A 19,129-nucleotide genomic window follows, 5' to 3' on the forward strand; every position below is an offset into this window, starting at 1 on the left:
AGGAGAAAATGGGATTTTTGACTTACCGTAAAATCCATTTCTCTGATGTTCGTTGACAGACACAGCACCCACCCCTCTGTAGTTATAATTCTCCTGACACTGCTTGTAACAAAACTGAGGGGCTGTAGCAGAGAGAGGGAGTATACCCCCTGGGACTGCCCATGGGTATAGCCAGAATTCTTTTCTGCCTAGTGTCCTTCTGTAGGGGGCATTGTAACCCAATGGTTATGAATTTTAGGAGCTGTCTCCGTCAATGAACATCAGAGAAATGGATTTTACGGTAGGTCAAAAATCAATGATGATAAGTCCCTGTGGGTGTGCAAACTCCCTCTCTCTGCTATAGCAGCGCTTTGGTGCGCTGGGACCTGTGGTGCCACTGGTGCAGCAGTGGGGGGTTTTTACAGTGATTTTTGATTTAGTTTTATAGAATTTGCTGGTGGTCCCCAGGTTAGGCATGGCGTCCCTGGAGCACGTGTCACCACCTGACCCACTCTCAGAAGCTGCGGGACCCTCTGGGTCTCAGGCCACCCTGGCGGCCATGACGGCAGTCCTGCAGTCACTAGTGTCCAGAGTTGCCATGGCCCTTCAAAAGAGCCTAGCAAAAAGCGCCCCCTGCCTTCACCTGCATATCTGCCTCCTCAGATTCTGAGGTTGATTTGGCCGCTGCTGACGCGAGTTAACCAGTGAGTCAATGCTGCGTCGGTGCAATTTGGTACCTGCAGACCATCCAAGGTGACTAAGGTGTTCCCCTTTCCTGCCTATTTCGACGATATTGTCGCAAGTCAGTGGGGTTCAATTTTGAGGCTGGTGTTTGCCATAACCTTGGTCTCCCAGACCTTAACGGAATGGGCAAAGCTTTTGCGCCAGGATTTGGAAGGGGGTCAGCATCTTCCTGAGCGGACGATGCTGGCGGATCAGCTGGTACAGGGTTTGCAGTATATCTGTGATGCCTCTCTGGATGCGGCCCATTTTAGCCTGCAGAGTGTCTGTGACAGCTGTGACCCTTCGCCGCATATATTGCCTAAATGAAATGCTGGTCTGCGGACCAGGCTTCCAAAAAGATGCTGACCAATTTCCCCTTTTGTAGGCAACCGCCTGTTGGTAGCGTCAATGGAAGAGATCATTAAAGGTCTTACGGGAGGTAAGAGTACTCTGCTTCCACAGGTAAACAAGAGCCTCCTCGCAAATGTGGTCCTTTCTTCTTGGCACACAAACGGTCCTTTTCGCCTCGCGGGATTGCAGGATAAGGGATCAAAATCCGCCCCCAACTTCACGGGAGGTTCCAACTTCCAAGAGACCCTGGTCTGGTAAGTCAAAAGCGGGTTCTGCTGTTTCCGCTGACAAGTTCACCTTGGCCTGAAGGGGTACCCTCTCCCGTAAGTAATTGTACCAGTCGGAACGTTTTCAGGGGTTTTCTTCAAACCTATTTACTGTTCCCAGGAAAGAAGGCAAGGTCCGTCAAATCTTGGACCTCGAGGCCCTGAACTGTTTTGTGCAGGTTCAGAAATTTTGGATGGAGTCCATTTGCACGGTAGTGGCATCCCTTCATCAAGGGGATTTTCTGGCCTCCATCAATCTCAAGGACACTTACCTCCGTATCCCAATATATGTCGGTCATCAGCGTTTTCTTTTCTTTGCGGTGGGCGAGGAGCGTTATGAATTCATGGTGTTACCCTATGGTCTCCCCTCGGCTCCTCTGGTGTTCACAAAAGTGTTGGCCCCGGTGTTTCCCTTGCTCAGGCAGGGATCACACTGGTGGGGTACCTGGACTATCTCCTTCTGCGAGCAGAATCTCCGTATGTCTTAAGAGGATTTCGACATAACTGAGCGAATTCAAGAGTCTGGCTGGATACTGAATTTTCAGAAATCGGCTCCGACTCCGTCCAACAAACTGGACTACCTGGGTCCGATTCTGGATTCAGCCCGGGTGTTTCTTCCGGAGATGAAACTGCTGAAGTTGCAGCATGCAATTCAATTTGGCTCCTGTTATCCAACTGCCAGTCATCTCTCAGGACTTGTATGCAAGTGCTGGGCTTAATGGTCTCCACCTTCGAGGGGGTTCTTTTTGCTCAGTTCCATACCAGACCTCTGCAAAAGGAGATTCTTGCCAAATAGGACAAGAATCCACAGTCCCTGGACTATCTGATCCTCTAGAGCCGGGATACGAGGGGATCCTTGATATGGTGGCTCTGTTCCCCATCACTTTGACAGGGAAAATCTTTTCTCCCTCTGTACTGGACGGTGGTTGCTACTGATGCCAGCCTGTCCGGGTGGGGAGGTGTCCTGGGCACAGCTTCGGCTCAGGGGGTTTTGACTCGGAAGGAGTCCAGTCTGCCGATTCATATCCTGGAGATTCGGGCCATCAGGCTTTGCCTGTCCCTGTGGATGGATCGTCTGCTGGGGCGTCCGGTAAGGATTCAGTCAGACGCCACCGCTGTGGCATGTCAATCATCAAGGGGGTACAAAAAGTGCCCTAGCGGCCAGAAAAGTGGCCGGCATCCTAGGGTGGGCAGAACGCTTTGTTACAGCCCTCTCTGCTGTGCACATTTCAGGAGTGGAAAATTGGCAGGTGGACTACCTCAGTTGGCAGGCTCTGGATCCGGGCAAATGGTCTCTTCAACTGGAGGTATTTCAACAAACTGTGTCTCCGGTGGGGGACTCCCGATGTGGACCGGTTAGCCTCTCGTCTCAACCAGGAGTTTCAGAAGTTTGTGGCAAGGTCTTGGGATCCTCTGGCTGATGCTTTGGACGCTCTGTGGCCCCTTGGGGCTAGTATCGTTTAATATATGCTTTTCCTCCACTACAACTTCTGCCGAGACTTCTGCCCAGAATCGAGGCAGAAGGGATTCCAATCATTCTGGTGGCCCCAGACTGGCCCTGCAGGTCTTGGTACGCAGGCCTAGTAAGACTGGTAGCCGATGCCCCTTGGAGACTCCCTCTCAGATCTTTTGCCTCAAGGACCGATCTTCCATCCTGCTTTACAGTCGCTGGCTTTAACAGCCTGGCTATTGAAAGCCAGGTACTGAAGGACAGAGGGTTGTCGGAGTTGGGAATTCCTACACTGTTACAATCTAGGAAATCTACTTCTAGGAAGATATAACATTGAGTTTGGAGGGCATACATTTCTTCGTGAGTCTCGGGCTTCGCCCCCGTTCCTTTTCAGTGTCCCGCTTGCTGGAGTTTCTACAAAGAGGTGTGTGTAGATCAGCGTTTGGCCCTGGGCACCATCAAGGGCCATTTTTCTGCTTTGGCAATCTTCTTCCAACGCCCGTTTGCCACAAATTTATTGGTTCATACTTTTGTTCAGGGGGTACACCTGCCTCCTCCGGTAGAGTCCCCATTGCCTCTGTGGGACCTCAATCTGGTACTGTCGGTTCTTCAGTAACAGATTGAAAATGCCTTTTGAAAATATTTGTGAACTTCCGCTGCTTACTGTGTCACAGAAGGTGGTCTTCTTGGTGGCTATTTCTTCTGCACACAGGGTGTCGAAGCTGGCTACATTGGCCTGTCGATCACCTTACCTGGTCGTTCACAGAGACAAAGTGGTGCTACGTCCTGGCCAGTCTTTCCTTCCTAAGGTTGTCTCGGGTTTCCACTTGAATGAAGACATTGTGTTACCTTCCTTGTGCCCTAAGCCAAAACATCCTAAAGAAATTGCCTTACATTCCTTGAATGTGGTTCATTCAATCGGGGTGTACCTGGCGGCGACTTAATCGATTTGAAAATCGGATTCCTTGTTTGTCCATTATGGATAAATCTCGGAGCAGACCGCATCTGCTGCGACCATTTCCATAGGAATTAGGCAGAAGGTGTGCAAGCCTATTCCATCAGGGGTCAGGTTCCTCCTTTCCCAGTAAGGCACATTCTACAAGGGTGCTCAGTCCCTCCCGGGCCTTCCATCATCGGGCGTCAGTGATCCAAGTTGCAAGGCAGACACCTGGTAGTCTGTGCACACATTCACAAAGTTTTACAAGGTGGACGTACTCCTCTTTAGATGCTGCTTTTGGCTGCAAGGTTTTGCAGGCTGCTGTTGCAGAGGCTCCTGCCTCTTGAGGGTGCATTTTTTCTTTGGTAGGTGAGCTCCAGTTGTTACTGGTTGAGCTCCTAGTTTACCTGGTTGGCTACTTTTAGCCCCTTTGGGAAATATGTTTATTGCTGTGTTTTTTCCCACCCCTCATATTGACACTGCTTTGGGGAGACCCAAGGGTCAAAGACGATATGGAGCTTACCGTCAGTGAACAAAAGAGAAAACTGTATTTCTCTATTTTCCATTGACAGACGCAGCTTCCATACTTATCCATTGGGTTATGCTGCTCCCTGCAGGAGTAGTTCTCCATGCCCACAGGGCTGTCCCCACAGGCATAACCCCACACCCTCTGCTCCAGCAAACCAGTTTTTCTGCCTAGAGCAGGAGTAGGACTTAGGTTTCCTACTGGGTCTTCAGTCTCAGCTTTTTATTCTTTAAAGAATAATTTCTCTTTATGGGTTTTTTCTCCTTGGTGAGCTCCTATTCTTGGTTGAGCTTCATGTTACCCAGTGAGCTAAGTTTAGCCTTTGGAGTTTACGTTTACTATCAGGTTGCGTTCTTCCCACCCCTCATGCCTATACTGCTTTGGGACGTCCCAATGGATAAGTATGGAAGGTGTGTCTGTCAATGGACGATAAAGAAAAACGGATTTTTGTAAGAACTTACCGTAAAATTTGTTTCTCTGAAGTCCATTGACAGACACGGCACCCACCTCCTGTTATGGGGATGTTTTTTGTATCTTTACTTATGACGAAAATGGTTTGCTGGAGCAGAGTGTGTGGGGTTATGCCTGTGGGGACAGCCCCGTGGGCGTTGAGAATTACTTTTCTCTTACGTCCTCTGACAGTCGCCGCCCACTCATACAGTCTTCACCAATGGATATTAACCTCTTATCCATAGGAGCAAGCTAGGCATAAGACTTGTTAGAAACAAAGCAATTTACATAGACGCACCTGTAGGGGGCTGTCCCACTGGTCCAATACCCCCCTGCTATCAGCATTCCCAACTCAGTTTGTCTTCTGCCTAGTTAGGAGTAAGATAGGCTATACCTTTGCTGGGGCTACAGTCTCAGCCTTTCTTCTGTTTTATTAGTTTTATTTTCTGCTAAGTGTTTTCTTGCACTACTAGCTTTTTATTCCTGCTTTTAGTTAGTCGGATCTTCGGAAGACTACAGCGTTTGCGGAGCTGGGAATCGGACTGGTTGTCCTGGTGTCCCAGGAAAGAGAACCTTATGGAATCCCAGCCCGCCATCGAGCGTTTAGCCGGCTGAGTACGCCCTGGCCTCGCAAACGACCTGTCCCTGTCCTCTGGGACAAAAGCCTGCGAGGTGGCCACCTCGCTAGGACGCCGTTGCTAGAGTCCTGTTTTTGGCTGACGGCACCCCCGCCACCTGGGGTGGGAGGCTTCCCATCGCAGAGAGGTGCCCACGCCATCATGGTACGGTGAGTACATTTGTGTGGGGGTCTGTCTGGGGATGACAGTCTGCTGGTGTCTCTCTCCCCTCATGTCTGTGTGTCTGGGGCTCGCATTCCTCCTGGTCCCTGCGGGGGCTCTACCGCGTCCAGGACGCTCTGTGGGGGGGGGTTGTTGGGGTCCCTAAACCCTGTGGCACTATTAGTGTGTTTTACTGGGGTACAGACGTGTGGGCGGCCCGCAGCAGTGAAAAACCGCGGGGCTGCCATTTTGGGTATGGACGGCTGCTCTGGCTTCACTATGGGCACTTCAGCAGCCATTTTCTGTAGTAGCGTATCGCGCCCTTCGGGCGCCATCTTGTCTGTGGCGGTTTGCTTTTATACATGTGTTCGGCGGCCATTTTCTCGGAGCCTCCCATTGATTCCAATGGGCAGCCATTTTTCTTTAGTCCGAGTCCTGTTTAGCCTCTAGTGGTGTGACATCACTTCCTTTCCTCATGCAGAAAGATCGTCAGCAAGCGTGGTAACACTCCTGGGGGTCTTTTATTGCTGTTTTTTTTTTTTTTGAGGCTATCTCCTGGCTATCAGTTTTATTCCTACCTGTGGGGTATTTCAGTCTAGTGCCTATTGCGGTGGGATCGCCGATATTGCGATTTAAAGGGCCAGCACCATAAAGGCTTTTATGGGGTCCCAGGACAGCAAATTCCCCCCAGCTTTGGTGGATGATTCAGGTACGTCTGAATCATCTGCGATTACTGCTGCACTTGCAACCATAGCGTCCAATGTGGATCTATTGATGTCTGAACAGGATTCTAGAAAAAGGCCTAGGCTTTCTCTCTCCTCTGATTCAGAGTCTGATATGGTTGCCATAGACAGTGTACCCCCTGAAGGGTCTCAGTCCTCGTATGAGGAGGGGGGATGATTCCCCCCCTGGGACGGCCAGAGAACGCGCTGCTATGTCTTCGCTTATTACCGCTGTTAAAGATACACTACATTTTGAGGATGAGCCCAACCCACCGGGTAAGCGGTCTTCCTTTGGGACCCGTAGAACACAGAAGGTAACACAGGTGTTTCCTTGTCCCGCTGAGTTTTACGAAACGGTAAACGAGCAATGGCGCAATTTGAAGCGCAATTTTGTGGTACCAAAACGGTTTCAGCTCAGTTATCCCTTTGCGTCTCCTACGGATTTGCGCTGGTTTGTGGCCCCTAAAGTGGATCACACGGTGTCCAGATTAAACAAGGACACTCTTATGCCCACGGAGGATTCTCCGGTGTTCAGGGACCCTACAGATAGGCGGATGGAATCTCTTGCTCGCCACTCCTATATGGTGGCGGGTTCCTTGATGAAACCTATTTTCGCCTCAGTGATGGTCTCTCAGGCTATGGTAGATTGGACTAAGGTGCTCAGATGCACACTTGTGGCTGATTCCGCCCCTCCTACTACTTTGGAGATGGTGGACCAGATTATTCAGGCTGTCCTGTACCTGTGTGACGTGGCCTTGGATGAGGCCCGTTTAGCCGCACGACTGTCTGCTGTCACGGTGATAACCCATCGTTTGGTGTGGCTGAAGAGCTGGTCGGCTGACCAGACTTCCAGGAAGACGGTGTCTGACATCCCTTATGTGGGGAATCGCCTTTTTGGGGACGCCCTGGACGAATTGGTAAAAGGGGTCACTGGGGACAAGAGTACTCTGCTGCCCCAGAATCCCAAGGGTAAATTTTTCCGTGGTAAGCGGGGCCCTTCCTTTTAAACAGGGTTCGTACGGTCCTGGAGAACCTGGAAAAGTTTTGGAATTTGTAGATGACATTTTCTAGGCCTGGAAAGGTCATGGAAACTTGAAACACACTAAGGTTTTGGAAAAGTCATGGAATTATTTACTGTGGAGGAGCGGGGAGCGGATGCTTAATTTTAATTTATTATTTTATTCCCTAATGTTGTTTTATGGCCAGTGCCACATACTATTTACTTCGCCTTCCGGGTCCGCGCTGTCACTGGCCAGCAGCAGCCGAGGAGATGATCGTGAACCAATCAGGCAGCGGGGAGGGCCGGCCGCGGTTTGCCTGGAGACACTGTGACTGGCCAGCGGCAGCAATAACAGCCGGGAGATAACAAACCAATCACAGGCAGCAGAAGCGTCACTGGAGGGCGGGCCAGCCGCATGAACGTGATGACGCGGAAGGGGGCGGTAACCTTTTCGGTTACTGCTCCCCCGCTTCATCACGTTCATGCGACCAGCCCGCCCTCCAGTGACGCTTCCGCTGCCTGTGATTGGTTTATCTCCCGTTTGTTATTGCTGCTGCTGGCCAGTCACAGTGTCTCTAGTCAAACCGCGGCCGGTCCTTCCCGCTGTCTGATTGGTTCACGATCATCTCCTCGGCTGCTGCTGGCCAGTAACTGACAAGGGCAAACTGCGGACCCGGAAGGACACCTACCTGTACCAGTGCTATACGCTGAATGTAAAAATGCCCCCCCCCGTGTTCTTTAGCCCCCCCGGTACTCTCTTTAGCTCCCCACAGTGCTTTTCATCTCTTCCCCCCCCCCCCCCCATGTTTTCTGGCTCCCCCAGTGCTCTCCAGCTCCCTGGCTCCCTCCTCAGTGATTTCCAGTTCCCCCCCAGACAGTGCTCTCCAGTCCCCCCCCCCTCTCCCCCTGTTCTCTCTATTCCCCTGGTTTTCCATGCTCCAAACCCCCCCTTAATTCTCTCCAGTCCCCCCCCCCGTGCCCTTCAGCTCCTCCAGTGCTCTCTGCTTCCCCTGTGCTCTTCTATCATGTCCGCAGCCTCTGACTCCCTCCTGTATCATGTCCGCAGCCTCTGACTCCCTCCTGTATCATGTCCGCAGCCTCTGACTCCCTCCTGTATCATGTCCGCAGCCTCTGACTCCCTCCTGTATCATGTCCGCAGCCTCTGACTCCCTCCTGTATCATGTCCGCAGCCTCTGACTCCCTCCTGTATCATGTCCGCAGCCTCTGACTCCCTCCTGTATCATGTCCGCAGCCTCTGACTCCCTCCTGTATCATGTCCGCAGCCTCTGACTCCCTCCTGTATCATGTCCGCAGCCTCTGACTCCCTCCTGTATCATGTCCGCAGCCTCTGACTCCCTCCTGTATCATGTCCGCAGCCTCTGACTCCCTCCTGTATCATGTCCGCAGCCTCTGACCACCTCCTGTATCATGTCCGCAGCCTCTGACCACCTCCTGTATCATGTCCGCTAAATGTACAGTGTGTGTCGTAAAATGTTTGAGATTTCGAACATGGGAGAGGCAGCGCTGTCTAGCCACGGTAAAGGTGCAAAGCACCAGTCTGCAGCTGCGTGCTCGACAGCTTCCAATCCGATCGCTGGCTTTCACCGTGCGCCTGAAGTGACACCGGCTCCCAGCTGCGGCAGCGGTGCTTCCATCTCATCCACTGTAAAACAAGGGACCATTTTGAGTCACGCTGTATCCAGAAACGAAACCCTAACTGCAGAGGTACTGTACACTACAAAGATTGTCATTTATTTTTGTAAAAATATGCTGGGTGTGACATGGATTTTCTTCTTATTTAACATTTTATACATAGACATTTCATGAAGCATTAGGTCATGAATATTTACGTGAAGTCATGGAAAAGTCATGGAATTTTATTGGTGAAAATGTGTATGAACCCTGTTTAGACCAAATCAGGGGTCCTTTTGTGCCTTCAAGGCACAGGACAAGGGCAAACCCTTCAAAGGCCATGGCAGCCAAAGGAAGCCTTGTGCGGGCAAGTAAAAAGCCGCCCAAGCTGGCGCGGCAGCCCAGTCTGCCTCGACCCGAAGGGATGCCCTCACCCGTTCCAGGGTTGGGGGGACGTCTGCGCGGTTTTCTCGAACCTTGGCTGCTCCGGATTCCAGACAGGGGGGTTCAGGAAATCATTCGATCAGGTTACAAGATCGAATTCCTTCTGCGGCCAGCAGATAGGTTCTTTCCCTCAAATCTTCATTTGACCCCAGATCGTTTGCAAGATCTTCATCGGGCGGTTCAGGATCTTCTCGCCCAGGGGGTAATCGTCCCGGTGCCACATCGGGACAGATTTGGGGGGTTTTACTCAAATCTGTTCACTGTGCCCAGAAAGGAGGGCAAGGTACGTCCAATTCTGGACTTGAAAGCTCTGAACCGCTTTGTTCGGGTTCAAAAATTCCGCATGGAAACCCTCCGTTCGGTCGTAGCCTCCCTGACCCCGGGAGATTTCCTGGCTTCCATCGACCTCAAGGATGCGAATTTGCACATCCCCATCTTCGAGGGTCATCAGAGGCACCTCCGATTCGCTATCGCGGAGGAACACTATCAGTTTGTGGCGTTACCTTTCGGTCTCGCTTCGGCTCCAAGGGTGTTTACCAAAGTGCTGGCTCCTGTTCTAGCCCTGTTACGGGCGCAGGGAGTTGCGATCTTGGGATATCTGGACGATCTCCTGTTAAGATTGAGTGCCAGTCAGAGCCTGTTACGCGATCTGTCAACTACGGTTCAGACGCTCCAGGAGTTTGGGTGGACCATCAACGTTCAGAAGTCGACTTTGTCTCCTTCTGTTCGCCTCCCTTACTTGGGTATGGTCCTGGATTCTGCCCAAGCAAAAGTCTTTCTGCCGGAGGACAAGCTCCGGACTCTGCAGAATGAGGTCAGGTCCTGCAGGGACAGCGAATCCTCGTCACTCAGGACCTGAATGCGGTCCCTGGGATTGATGGTGTCAGCCTTCGAGGCGATACCGTTTGCACAGTTCCACACACGATCTCTCCAAGCGGAGATCCTAGCCAGGTTGGACAGGCTTCCTCAATCCTTGGAAAGGAGGATATCTTTGAGTCGCCAAGCCAGAGAGGATCTTCTGTGATGGCTCCAGTCTCCGGCTATGACGGAGGGGAAGTCCTTCCGGCCGTTGTGGACGGTGATCACCACAGACGCCAGCCTATCGGGCTGAGGTGGCGTTCTGGGCACTCTGTCTGCCCAGGGCACTTGGTCGGAGGAGGAATCCTCCCTGCCGCTAAACATCTTGGAACTGCTTGCTCCGTTGGTCTGATCATCTTCGGGGCCGCCCTGTGCGGGTGTAGACGGACAGCGCCACTGCGGTGGCTTACATCAATCACCAAGGGGGCACCAGGAGTGCCCGGGCGGCCCAGGAGGTGACCAAGATTCTGTCTTGGGCCGAGACACACGTCCCGGCGATTTCAGCAGTTCACATTCCGGGTGTGGGATCCCCGGATGTGGATCTGTTCGCATCCCGGCTAAACAACAAGGTAGGAAGGTTCGTGGCAAGAACGCGCGATCCTCTGGCAGATGCCTCGGATGCACTGGTGGTGCCTTGGAATCAGTATCGACTAATTTATGCCTTCCCCCCCTGATTCAGTTGTTGTCCAGGTCCCTTCGCAGGTTGGTCTCAGAACCAAAGTTGGTGATTCTGGTGGCCCCGGACTGGCTGCGCCGGTCTTGGTACGCGGACAGCATACAACTGGCCGTCGAGCCTCCCTGGCGGCTCCCGTTACGGGTTGATCTGCTGTCTCAGGGGCCGATCTTCCATCCTGCTTTACAGTCGCTGGCTTTAACGGCGTGGCTGTTGAAAGCCAGGTCTTGAGAGATCGGGTTCTCTCGTCGGCGGTCATTCTTACCCTGCTTAAGGCTAGGAAGGCCTCGTCTGATAAGATCTGTTACCATACCTGGAAGGCTTATTTTTGCCTGGTGTGAATCCAGGGGTATCCATCCTCGCTCCTTTTCGGTGGCAAGGGTGTTGACCTTCCTGCAAACTGGTGTGGACCAGCATCTTGGGCTGACCACGATTAAGGGTCAGTTGTCTGCACTGGCAATCCTTTTCCAGCGCCTCTTGGCGTCAAACTCTTTGGTACGCACCTTTTATTCAAGGGGTGCGTCATTTGGCTGCTCCTAGGAGAGCGCCTTTACCTCCTTGGGACTTGAATTTGGTCCTGTCCGTTTTGTTACGTCCTCCCTTTAAGAGCATCCCGGAGATACCTCTGCCTGTGCTGTCTCGGAAGGTTGCCTTCCTGGTGGCGATAACATCTGCCCACAGAGTGTCGGAGTTGGCGACCCTGTCATGCCGCTCCCCTTACCTGGTTGTTCATAGGGATAAGGTGGTCTTTTGACCTAACCAAGCTTTCCTTCCTAAGGTGGTTTCAGATTTTCACCTGAATGAGGATATTGTCTTGCCTTCGCTATGTGTGAATCCTAAGTATCCTAAGGAGTTTGCCTTGCATTCCTTGGATGTAGTTTGAGCGATCAGGGTGTACCTGTCTACTGAATCCTTCAGTAAGTCGGATTCCCTTTTTGTCCTTCCCGAGGGACCTTCGGAAGGGTATGGCTGCGTCTGCGGCAACCATTTCAAAATGGATCAGGCAGACGATTGTACAGGCCTATTCTATTAGGGAGCGGTTGCCACCCTTCCCTGTCAAGGCGGACTCTACCAGAGCGGTGAGTGCATCATGGGCTTTCCAACATCAGGCTTCGGTGGCCCAGGTGTGCAAGGCAGCGACTTGGTCGTCTGTGCACACCTTTTCCAAATTCTACAAACTTGATGTTTTGGCATCAGCCGGGTATACTGATCCACTTAGACACCATAGAATCCAATGCTTCTACTAGAGGACATGTGTCAAACCCAAGGCCCGGGGGCCAATTCCAGCTCGCAAGGCCATTTTCATGTGGCCCCAGCACCCAGGCCTTTTTTTTTCTTTTTTCTTTTTCTTTTTTTTTTCCCAGCCAGGATGTGTCAACTCGGTTCTGTCACCTCTGGCTCTCTCCCTCCGTGCCTCTCCCACAACTGTGTTTACAAGGACAGCTTTCCTCTAAATGGCTCTTTGATCCCTGCCTGCCCTGCACTCTCTTGTGACAAGGGAGGTGCAGGTGCAGTTTTTGATGGGGCATCAGCCTGTGAAAAAGAGTTGAACCCTGCACTCTGTGCATAGCATACCCCAAGCCCTGCACTCTGTATGTAGCGCCCTCCCCTAACCCTGCGCTCTGTGTGTGTGTGTGGCGCCCTCCCCCCAACCCTGCGCTCTGTGTGTGTGGCGTCCTCCCCCCAACCCTGCGCTCTGTGTGTGTGGCGCCCTCCCCCCAACCCTGCGCTGTGTGTGTGTGTGTGGCGCCCTCCCCCCAACCCTGCGCTCTGTGTGTGTGTGTTTGTGGCGCCCTCCCCCCAACCCTGCGCTCTGTGTGTGTGTGTGTGTGTGTGTGTGGCGCCCTCCCCCCAACCCTGCGCTCTGTGTGTGTGTGTGTGGCGCCCTCCCCCCAACCCTGCGCTCTGTGTGTGTTGCGCCCAACCCTGCGCTCTGTGTGTGTGTGGCGCCCTCCCCCCAACCCTGCGCACTGTGTGTGGCGCCCTCCCCCCAACCCTGCGCTCTGTGTGTGTGTGTGTGTGTGTGTGTGTGTGTGTGTGTGTGTGTGTGTCGCCCAACCCTGCGCTCTGTGTGTGTGTGTGGCGCCCAACCCTGCGCTCTGTGTGTGGCGCCCTCCCCCCAACCCTGCGATCTGTGTGTGTGTGGCGCCCTCCCCCCAACCCTGCGCTCTGTGTGTGTGTGTGGCGCCCTCCCCCCAACCCTGCGCTGTGTGTGTGTTTGTGGCGCCCTCCCCCAACCCTGCGCTCTGTGTGTGTGTGTGTGTGTGTGTGTGTGTGGCGCCCTCCCCCCAACCCTGCGCTCTGTGTGTGTGTGGCGCCCTCCCCCCAACCCTGCGCTCTGTGTGTGTGTGTTGCGCCCAACCCTGCGCTCTGTGTGTGTGTGTGTGGCGCCCTCCCCCCAACCCTGCGCTCTGTGTGTGTGGCGCCCTCCCCCCAACCCTGCGCTCTGTGTGTGTGTGTGTGTGTGTGTGTGTGTGTGTGTGTGTGTGTGTGTGTGTGTGTGTGTGTGTGTGTGTGTGGCGCCCAACCCTGCGCTCTGTGTGTGTGTGTGGCGCCCAACCCTGCGCTCTGTGTGTGTGTGTGTGTGGCGCCCAACCCTGCGCTGTGTGTGTGTGTGGCGCCCAACCCTGCGCTCTGTGTGTGTGTGTGTGTGGCGCCCAACCCTGCGCTGTGTGTGTGTGTGGCGCCCAACCCTGCGCTGTGTGTGTGTGGCGCCCTCCCCCCAACCCTGCGCTCTGTGTGTGTGTGTGGCGCCCTCCCCCCAACCCTGCGCTCTGTGTGTGTGTGTGGCGCCCTCCCCCCAACCCTGCGGTGTGTGTGTGTGTGTGTGTGTGTGTGTGTGTGTGTGTGTGTGGCGCCCTCCCCCCAACCCTGCGCTCTGTGTGTGTGTGTGTGTGTGTGTGTGTGTGTGTGTGTGTGTGTGTGTGGCGCCCTCCCCCTAACCCTGCGCTCTGTGTGTGTGTGTGTGTGTGTGTGTGTGTGTGTGTGACGCCCTCCCCCCAACCCTGCGCTCTGTGTGTGTGTGGCGCCCTCCCCCCAACCCTGCGCTCTGTGTGTGTGTGTGTGGCGCCCTCCCCCCAACCCTGCGCTCTGTGTGTGTGTGGCGCCCTCCCCCCAACTCTGCGCTCTGTGTGTGTGGCGCCCTCCCCCCAACTCTGCGCTCTGTGTGTGTGGCGCCCTCCCCCCAACCCTGCACATAATGCACTCCTGGTATTTATTGCCTTTTTTAAGATCTTCACACTGTTAGTTTAATTTGGCCACACCCACTGTTCTGGAGCATGGTTGAGTTCCTCCACTCATTCTCTGAGAAAAAAAAAGCCCTGGATACATTATATATATATATATATATATATATATATAGTCTAAGGGCTCTTTCACACGGTCCGCCTCCGTAGGCGGATCCGTGCTGCTCAGCGGGGATCGAGCCGCCAATCCCCGCTGAGCCGGCGGATGACAGCTCCGTCTTCGCTTGCAGTGCGGAGAGGGAGGTGTCACAGCTCCCCCTGCTCTCTATGGGGGATCGGATGAGAGCGGACCGCCTGTCCGCTCTCATCTGATCCCTGAACGGATGGAAAAATAGGGTTTCCATCCGTCCAGATTTCACGGATCTGATACGGATGGCAGCGGGTCTCAGCGGAGGTGTCTCCGCTGACATCCGCTGCCCCATAGAGCTGCATGGAGGATCCGATCAGATCCGCCTAAAAAACTGACAGGCGGATCCGATCGGATCGCCCGTGTGAAAGAGCCCTTACAGATAACATCCATAATGCTGATGCGGCCTGCAATGAAATTGAGTTTGACACCCGTGTACTAGAGGATGACCTGAAGTTTTCAGATTTTATTTGTCCCTCAGTTGTCTTAAAAAGGATTCTGCAGTGTGCACAATAATCCTTTTTAGATTTCAGGTCTGCAGAGCCCCAGTGTATTCAAAATCTGGGCTGCTGGACTTGACATTCATTAATGAGGGGCCAGGGTGTTGTGTGAGTATTTTGCCTTTCTTTGCACAAACTCAAAACTATAATTTAAAAAAGAAAAAAATTTTCTTGTGTTGTCAGAAAGGAAATTTGCTAAAAACACTGTTGACTTTTGCTTGTGTTCGCTGAAATGTGTCGTCATAACAAAGGCCATTAACTTGTATTTTGTGTTCTCAAATTTTTCACTAGATCCAGCAGATGAAAATACTGACCATCTTTCAGTATCTGAAAATGACGCAGAAACATTACACCAGTTAACTGCAGTGCAGGAAATTGTTACTCAAGTTAAGTGGTAAGTGTTCATCTTAATGTTTTTAAAATATAAAATCAAGTTTAAAGCACAAATAGTACAGTAAAACTAGGCAATTTGAAAATTGATATCCGTTCCATGGCTGTACGTAGAAACAAAGCCTTACATTTTTACCACACCCCAAATAAAGCTCAAGACTGGACTTTGTTAAATGCATTCTAAGAATAAGGGTTTATTTATGTAGTTACTGATAAGCATTCTGTATACCAACCCATTTTCATGGAAAGTGTATAGATAAAGTTTACAATCTACTGCCTGACATAATTCTCAACTTCACATGCCAACACAGTAGGAAAGGATTATGCCCAAGGTGTGCGAGTGTGTTGGTTTGATCATTTTGATCCTTAAAAGGGTATTTCTCACCCATGTGTGTTCATGTAAGTAGAATAAAAGAGTAATAAACAAAAAGGTAAAGGAGGAGAAGCTGAAAGGAGTACTACTGAAAAGGCAAGGCATGGGGGAAGTGTGGGGTAACTGGGTCAGGGAGGCATGACAAACATCCCCCTCTTCCTCCTGTGTCAGTCTAACTGATTCAGGAAATAACGACTTTAATTTTCACAGTACCCAAGAACCTGATGGCAGTGTAGGTAGAGTACCGGTCATGGTCTTGGGGCATAAATTCTTCAAAGTACTGCAAGCGGCCTAATCGGGCACTCTATTCCTTTATTGTAGGAGTAGATGTCTCTGAATCATGTTCCTGGCAGACAGAAGGAAAAAAAAAAAAATGTCCTTCTTACCCATAGAAAGCAGGCCAAGAAACAGTACTGCAATTGTGGTGGACTCAGGAATTTTTTCTTTTTCTCCATGACTATTGTAGGCATAAAAAATCAACCACAAGTCATGGATTGGAAGGCTGGTCCACCACATACGAAGTATCCTCCACACCCCTAGCAAAATTTGCAAAGAGAAAAATATTGTGTATTGAATTTGAATGTAAGCACAGTGTTCAACAAGCAGTCGCGCACAAATCTATTCATACAAAATGTATTTACCCATTATTTTATGTGGACATCTCTCGGCACATTTTGTATAGTTCAGCTACAAATGCATGGACTGGTTTTTTAAATTTTTTAACTTGGGGTATAAGTATATCAGTTATAATAAATTAATGTAGTTGTGTATGATTTTTATATACTGAAGGGGAAACGCAGCAATTATTGATTTGTTTTGAGTTTAGCACAATTCTATACGAGTGTGCATGTGTGAGCAAGTATTCATAGTAGGTACTTACAATTTAACCATGTTATTTTCTAATTCTATACAATTATTTAATAATACCATAGCTGCTCGCAAGTATTCAACCCATTTTATATTGTAGCCTCTCACTGGTAGGCATGGTAAATTAGATGTAGTCAAAGCAAAGGGACGTCATTTATGTAGTGCATTTGTAACGGAGTACCATGAGTCTGGCTTACAAGGCATGTATATGGTGTATCTGGGGTGGGTTGGGTTTCCCATTTCTATAGGGGTAATGCGGATCGACAAATATGAAGGAATGCGGTCTTTCTTCAATAGTGTCCATGGAAGTGATGTGAACTATATGTGGGACACCAGAAAACCCATAAATTGCTTTACCATGGAATATCCAGTCTAGTCCAGTAGTCTTATTTCTGCATGGGGAAGACCCAGTCCAATCTGTTACTGTAGGACTGAAGCATTTTACAGGTGGTGGGCTGGAGTACCAACCCAAATATAGTGTAGATTTGTGCATAATATTTGCAGTGTAGATTTTAGTTTGGCTAGTAATGTTAATGGCAGTACTATGGGTAAGCTTTAATTAGGAAACACAAAGCAGCATGTCCCTTTTTTACAGCAGTGCAATCCAAGAATGGCATTTTTGGGGACCAATTTTAGGTTTGGTAAGGTTGTGTGCGTACAGATGCAAAAAGTTGAGACCATAGAATTCTCGAAGGTATCTGTATTCCCTGTTACTGAATTAATTTGGTTGGCCCACTGAAAGGGGTGGGTATTAGATGCTGCCAGTCTGCTGATAAGGTGATCTCTATTGCACCTTCTCTGAGAGGATTGATGTTAAAATGACAGTTTGTAGTATATAGAAAATTGTTGCCTAAGGAAGGGGACCACTGATGGTGATTTGGAGACCTATAAGATATGAGGTTGTCCTGTGTCCTCTCAATGTCCGGGTTGGTGAGTATGGCCCTCGCTATATTCTCCATAGCTAAAATGTATAAAGCGGATGAAAGAGGGCATTTTCCATTTTTAATTTGGACAGTCAAATAGCCTTTTATACAAATTCTGTATCTGGGATCATACATAGAGAGCCATGATGGTGTATATAGTGATAATAGCCTGCAATAGTGAATCCGGGATATCATTTTTTTTTTTATTTTTTATTTTTTTGGTATTGTAGGTTTTAGGAATCCCCGCTCTAGGCAGAGTGGGTATTTATGGTTGAGAGTGAAGGAGAGGGTTTAATAGTGTTATCCTTGGACTCGTGATTGGGAATAAATCCATCCTGTGTTTGTACAACCCCAATTCCAAAAAAGTTGGAACACTGTAAAATCTACATCACAGAATACAATGGTTTGCAAATCTCATAAAACCATATTCACAATAGGGATTGGGAAACCTTTACAATGTTTAAACTGAGAAAAAGTATAATTTTATGGAAAAGAAAAGGTCATTTTGGAATTAATGGCAGCAACACGTCACAACAATTTGGGACAGGACAACAAAAAGCTGCCCAATTTTAGTGGAACTAACCGGGAAGGGCTGAAAGAACATTTCGCAACGAATTAGGTTGACAACAGGTCAGTAACATGATTGCGTATAAAAGGAGAATATGTCAGTCTCAGAAGGAAAGATGGGTATGTGTTTACTAATCTGTGAAATACTGCGTCGAACAATTTCAGAACAATGTTCCCCAATGTAAAATTGCAAAGACTTTAAATAGATTGCCTACAGATTCTGAGAATCTGGATAAATCTCTGCGCAAGGTACAAGGCTAAAACACCGTATTGGATGCCCATGATCTTTGGGCCCTCAGACGGCACATCATTAACAGGTATTTTTCTGTGATGAACATATCACTGTATGGGCTCAGGAATACTTCCAAAAATCACACTGTGAACACCGTTCACAGTGCCATCCAAACATGCAAGTTAAAGCTCTATCGTGCAAAGAAAACTCCATATCTGAACATGATCCAGAAACACCACCTTCTTCTCTGGGCCAAAGCTCATTTAAAATGGTATATTACAAAGTGGAAATCTGTTCTGTGGTCAGATAAATCTAAATTTAACATATTTTGGCAACCGTTGGTGCTATATACTCCGGACTAAAGAGAAAAAGGGACTTTTCAGCTTATCAGCGCTCAGTTCGAAAACCTTCATCTCTAATGGTATGGGGGTGCATTAGCACATCTGGAATAGGCAGTTTGCACATCTGGAAAGGCAAAGACACCATCAATTCTGAAAGATATATTCCGGTTTTAGAGCAGTATATGCTTCCATCCAGACTGTCTTTTTCAGGGAAGGCCTTGCCTTTTTCAGCAGGACAGTGCTAAACCACATGCTATCTATGAAAACAGCATTGCTTTGTACTAGAAGAGTACGAGTGCTTAACTGGCCTGCCTGCGGTCCAGACCTTTCACCAATTGAAAATATTTGGAGCATCTTGAAACAAAAAATACAACTAGGATGACCCAGAACTGTTGAGTAGTTAGGATCCTATATCAGGCAAGAATGGGACAGATATTTACAGGGTATTGTTAAAAGCAGAGGGAATGCTACACCGTGGTAAATAAGGCCCTATCCCAACTTTTTTGAGACTTGTTGCTGCTGTCCATTTCAAAATACCTTAATTTTTTAAATGGTTCATTTTCTCAGTTTAAACATTTTCTTTTAATAACATATGGGTCTCTGAGATTTGCAAATCATTGCATCGTTTTTATGTAGATTTTACACTGCATCCCAACTTTTTGAAATTGATATTGTAAGATAAAGGTCATAACGGGTTGTTTGTCATCTAGTGGTCATTATTTGGTGTCGTTTCATGTACACATTAGGGATATAAGGCAATAATTTGCACATTGG

General features: G+C 49.8%; 1 protein-coding gene across 1 annotated transcript in view; it reads left to right on the forward strand.

Moving 5' to 3' along the window:
• Positions 1–19,129, forward strand: part of AHCTF1 (AT-hook containing transcription factor 1) — a 310,501-nt gene that overhangs the window by 228,792 nt on the left and 62,580 nt on the right. The window contains exon 30 of the mRNA XM_082252084.1: positions 14,954–15,056. Coding sequence (XP_082108210.1) covers positions 14,954–15,056 — 103 coding nt within the window. The remainder of the gene's footprint in view (positions 1–14,953; positions 15,057–19,129) is intronic.

Source organism: Pelophylax lessonae (genome assembly GCF_965119305.1).
Source record: "Pelophylax lessonae genome assembly, chromosome: 3".
In the NCBI taxonomy this organism is placed as follows: domain Eukaryota; kingdom Metazoa; phylum Chordata; class Amphibia; order Anura; family Ranidae; genus Pelophylax; species Pelophylax lessonae.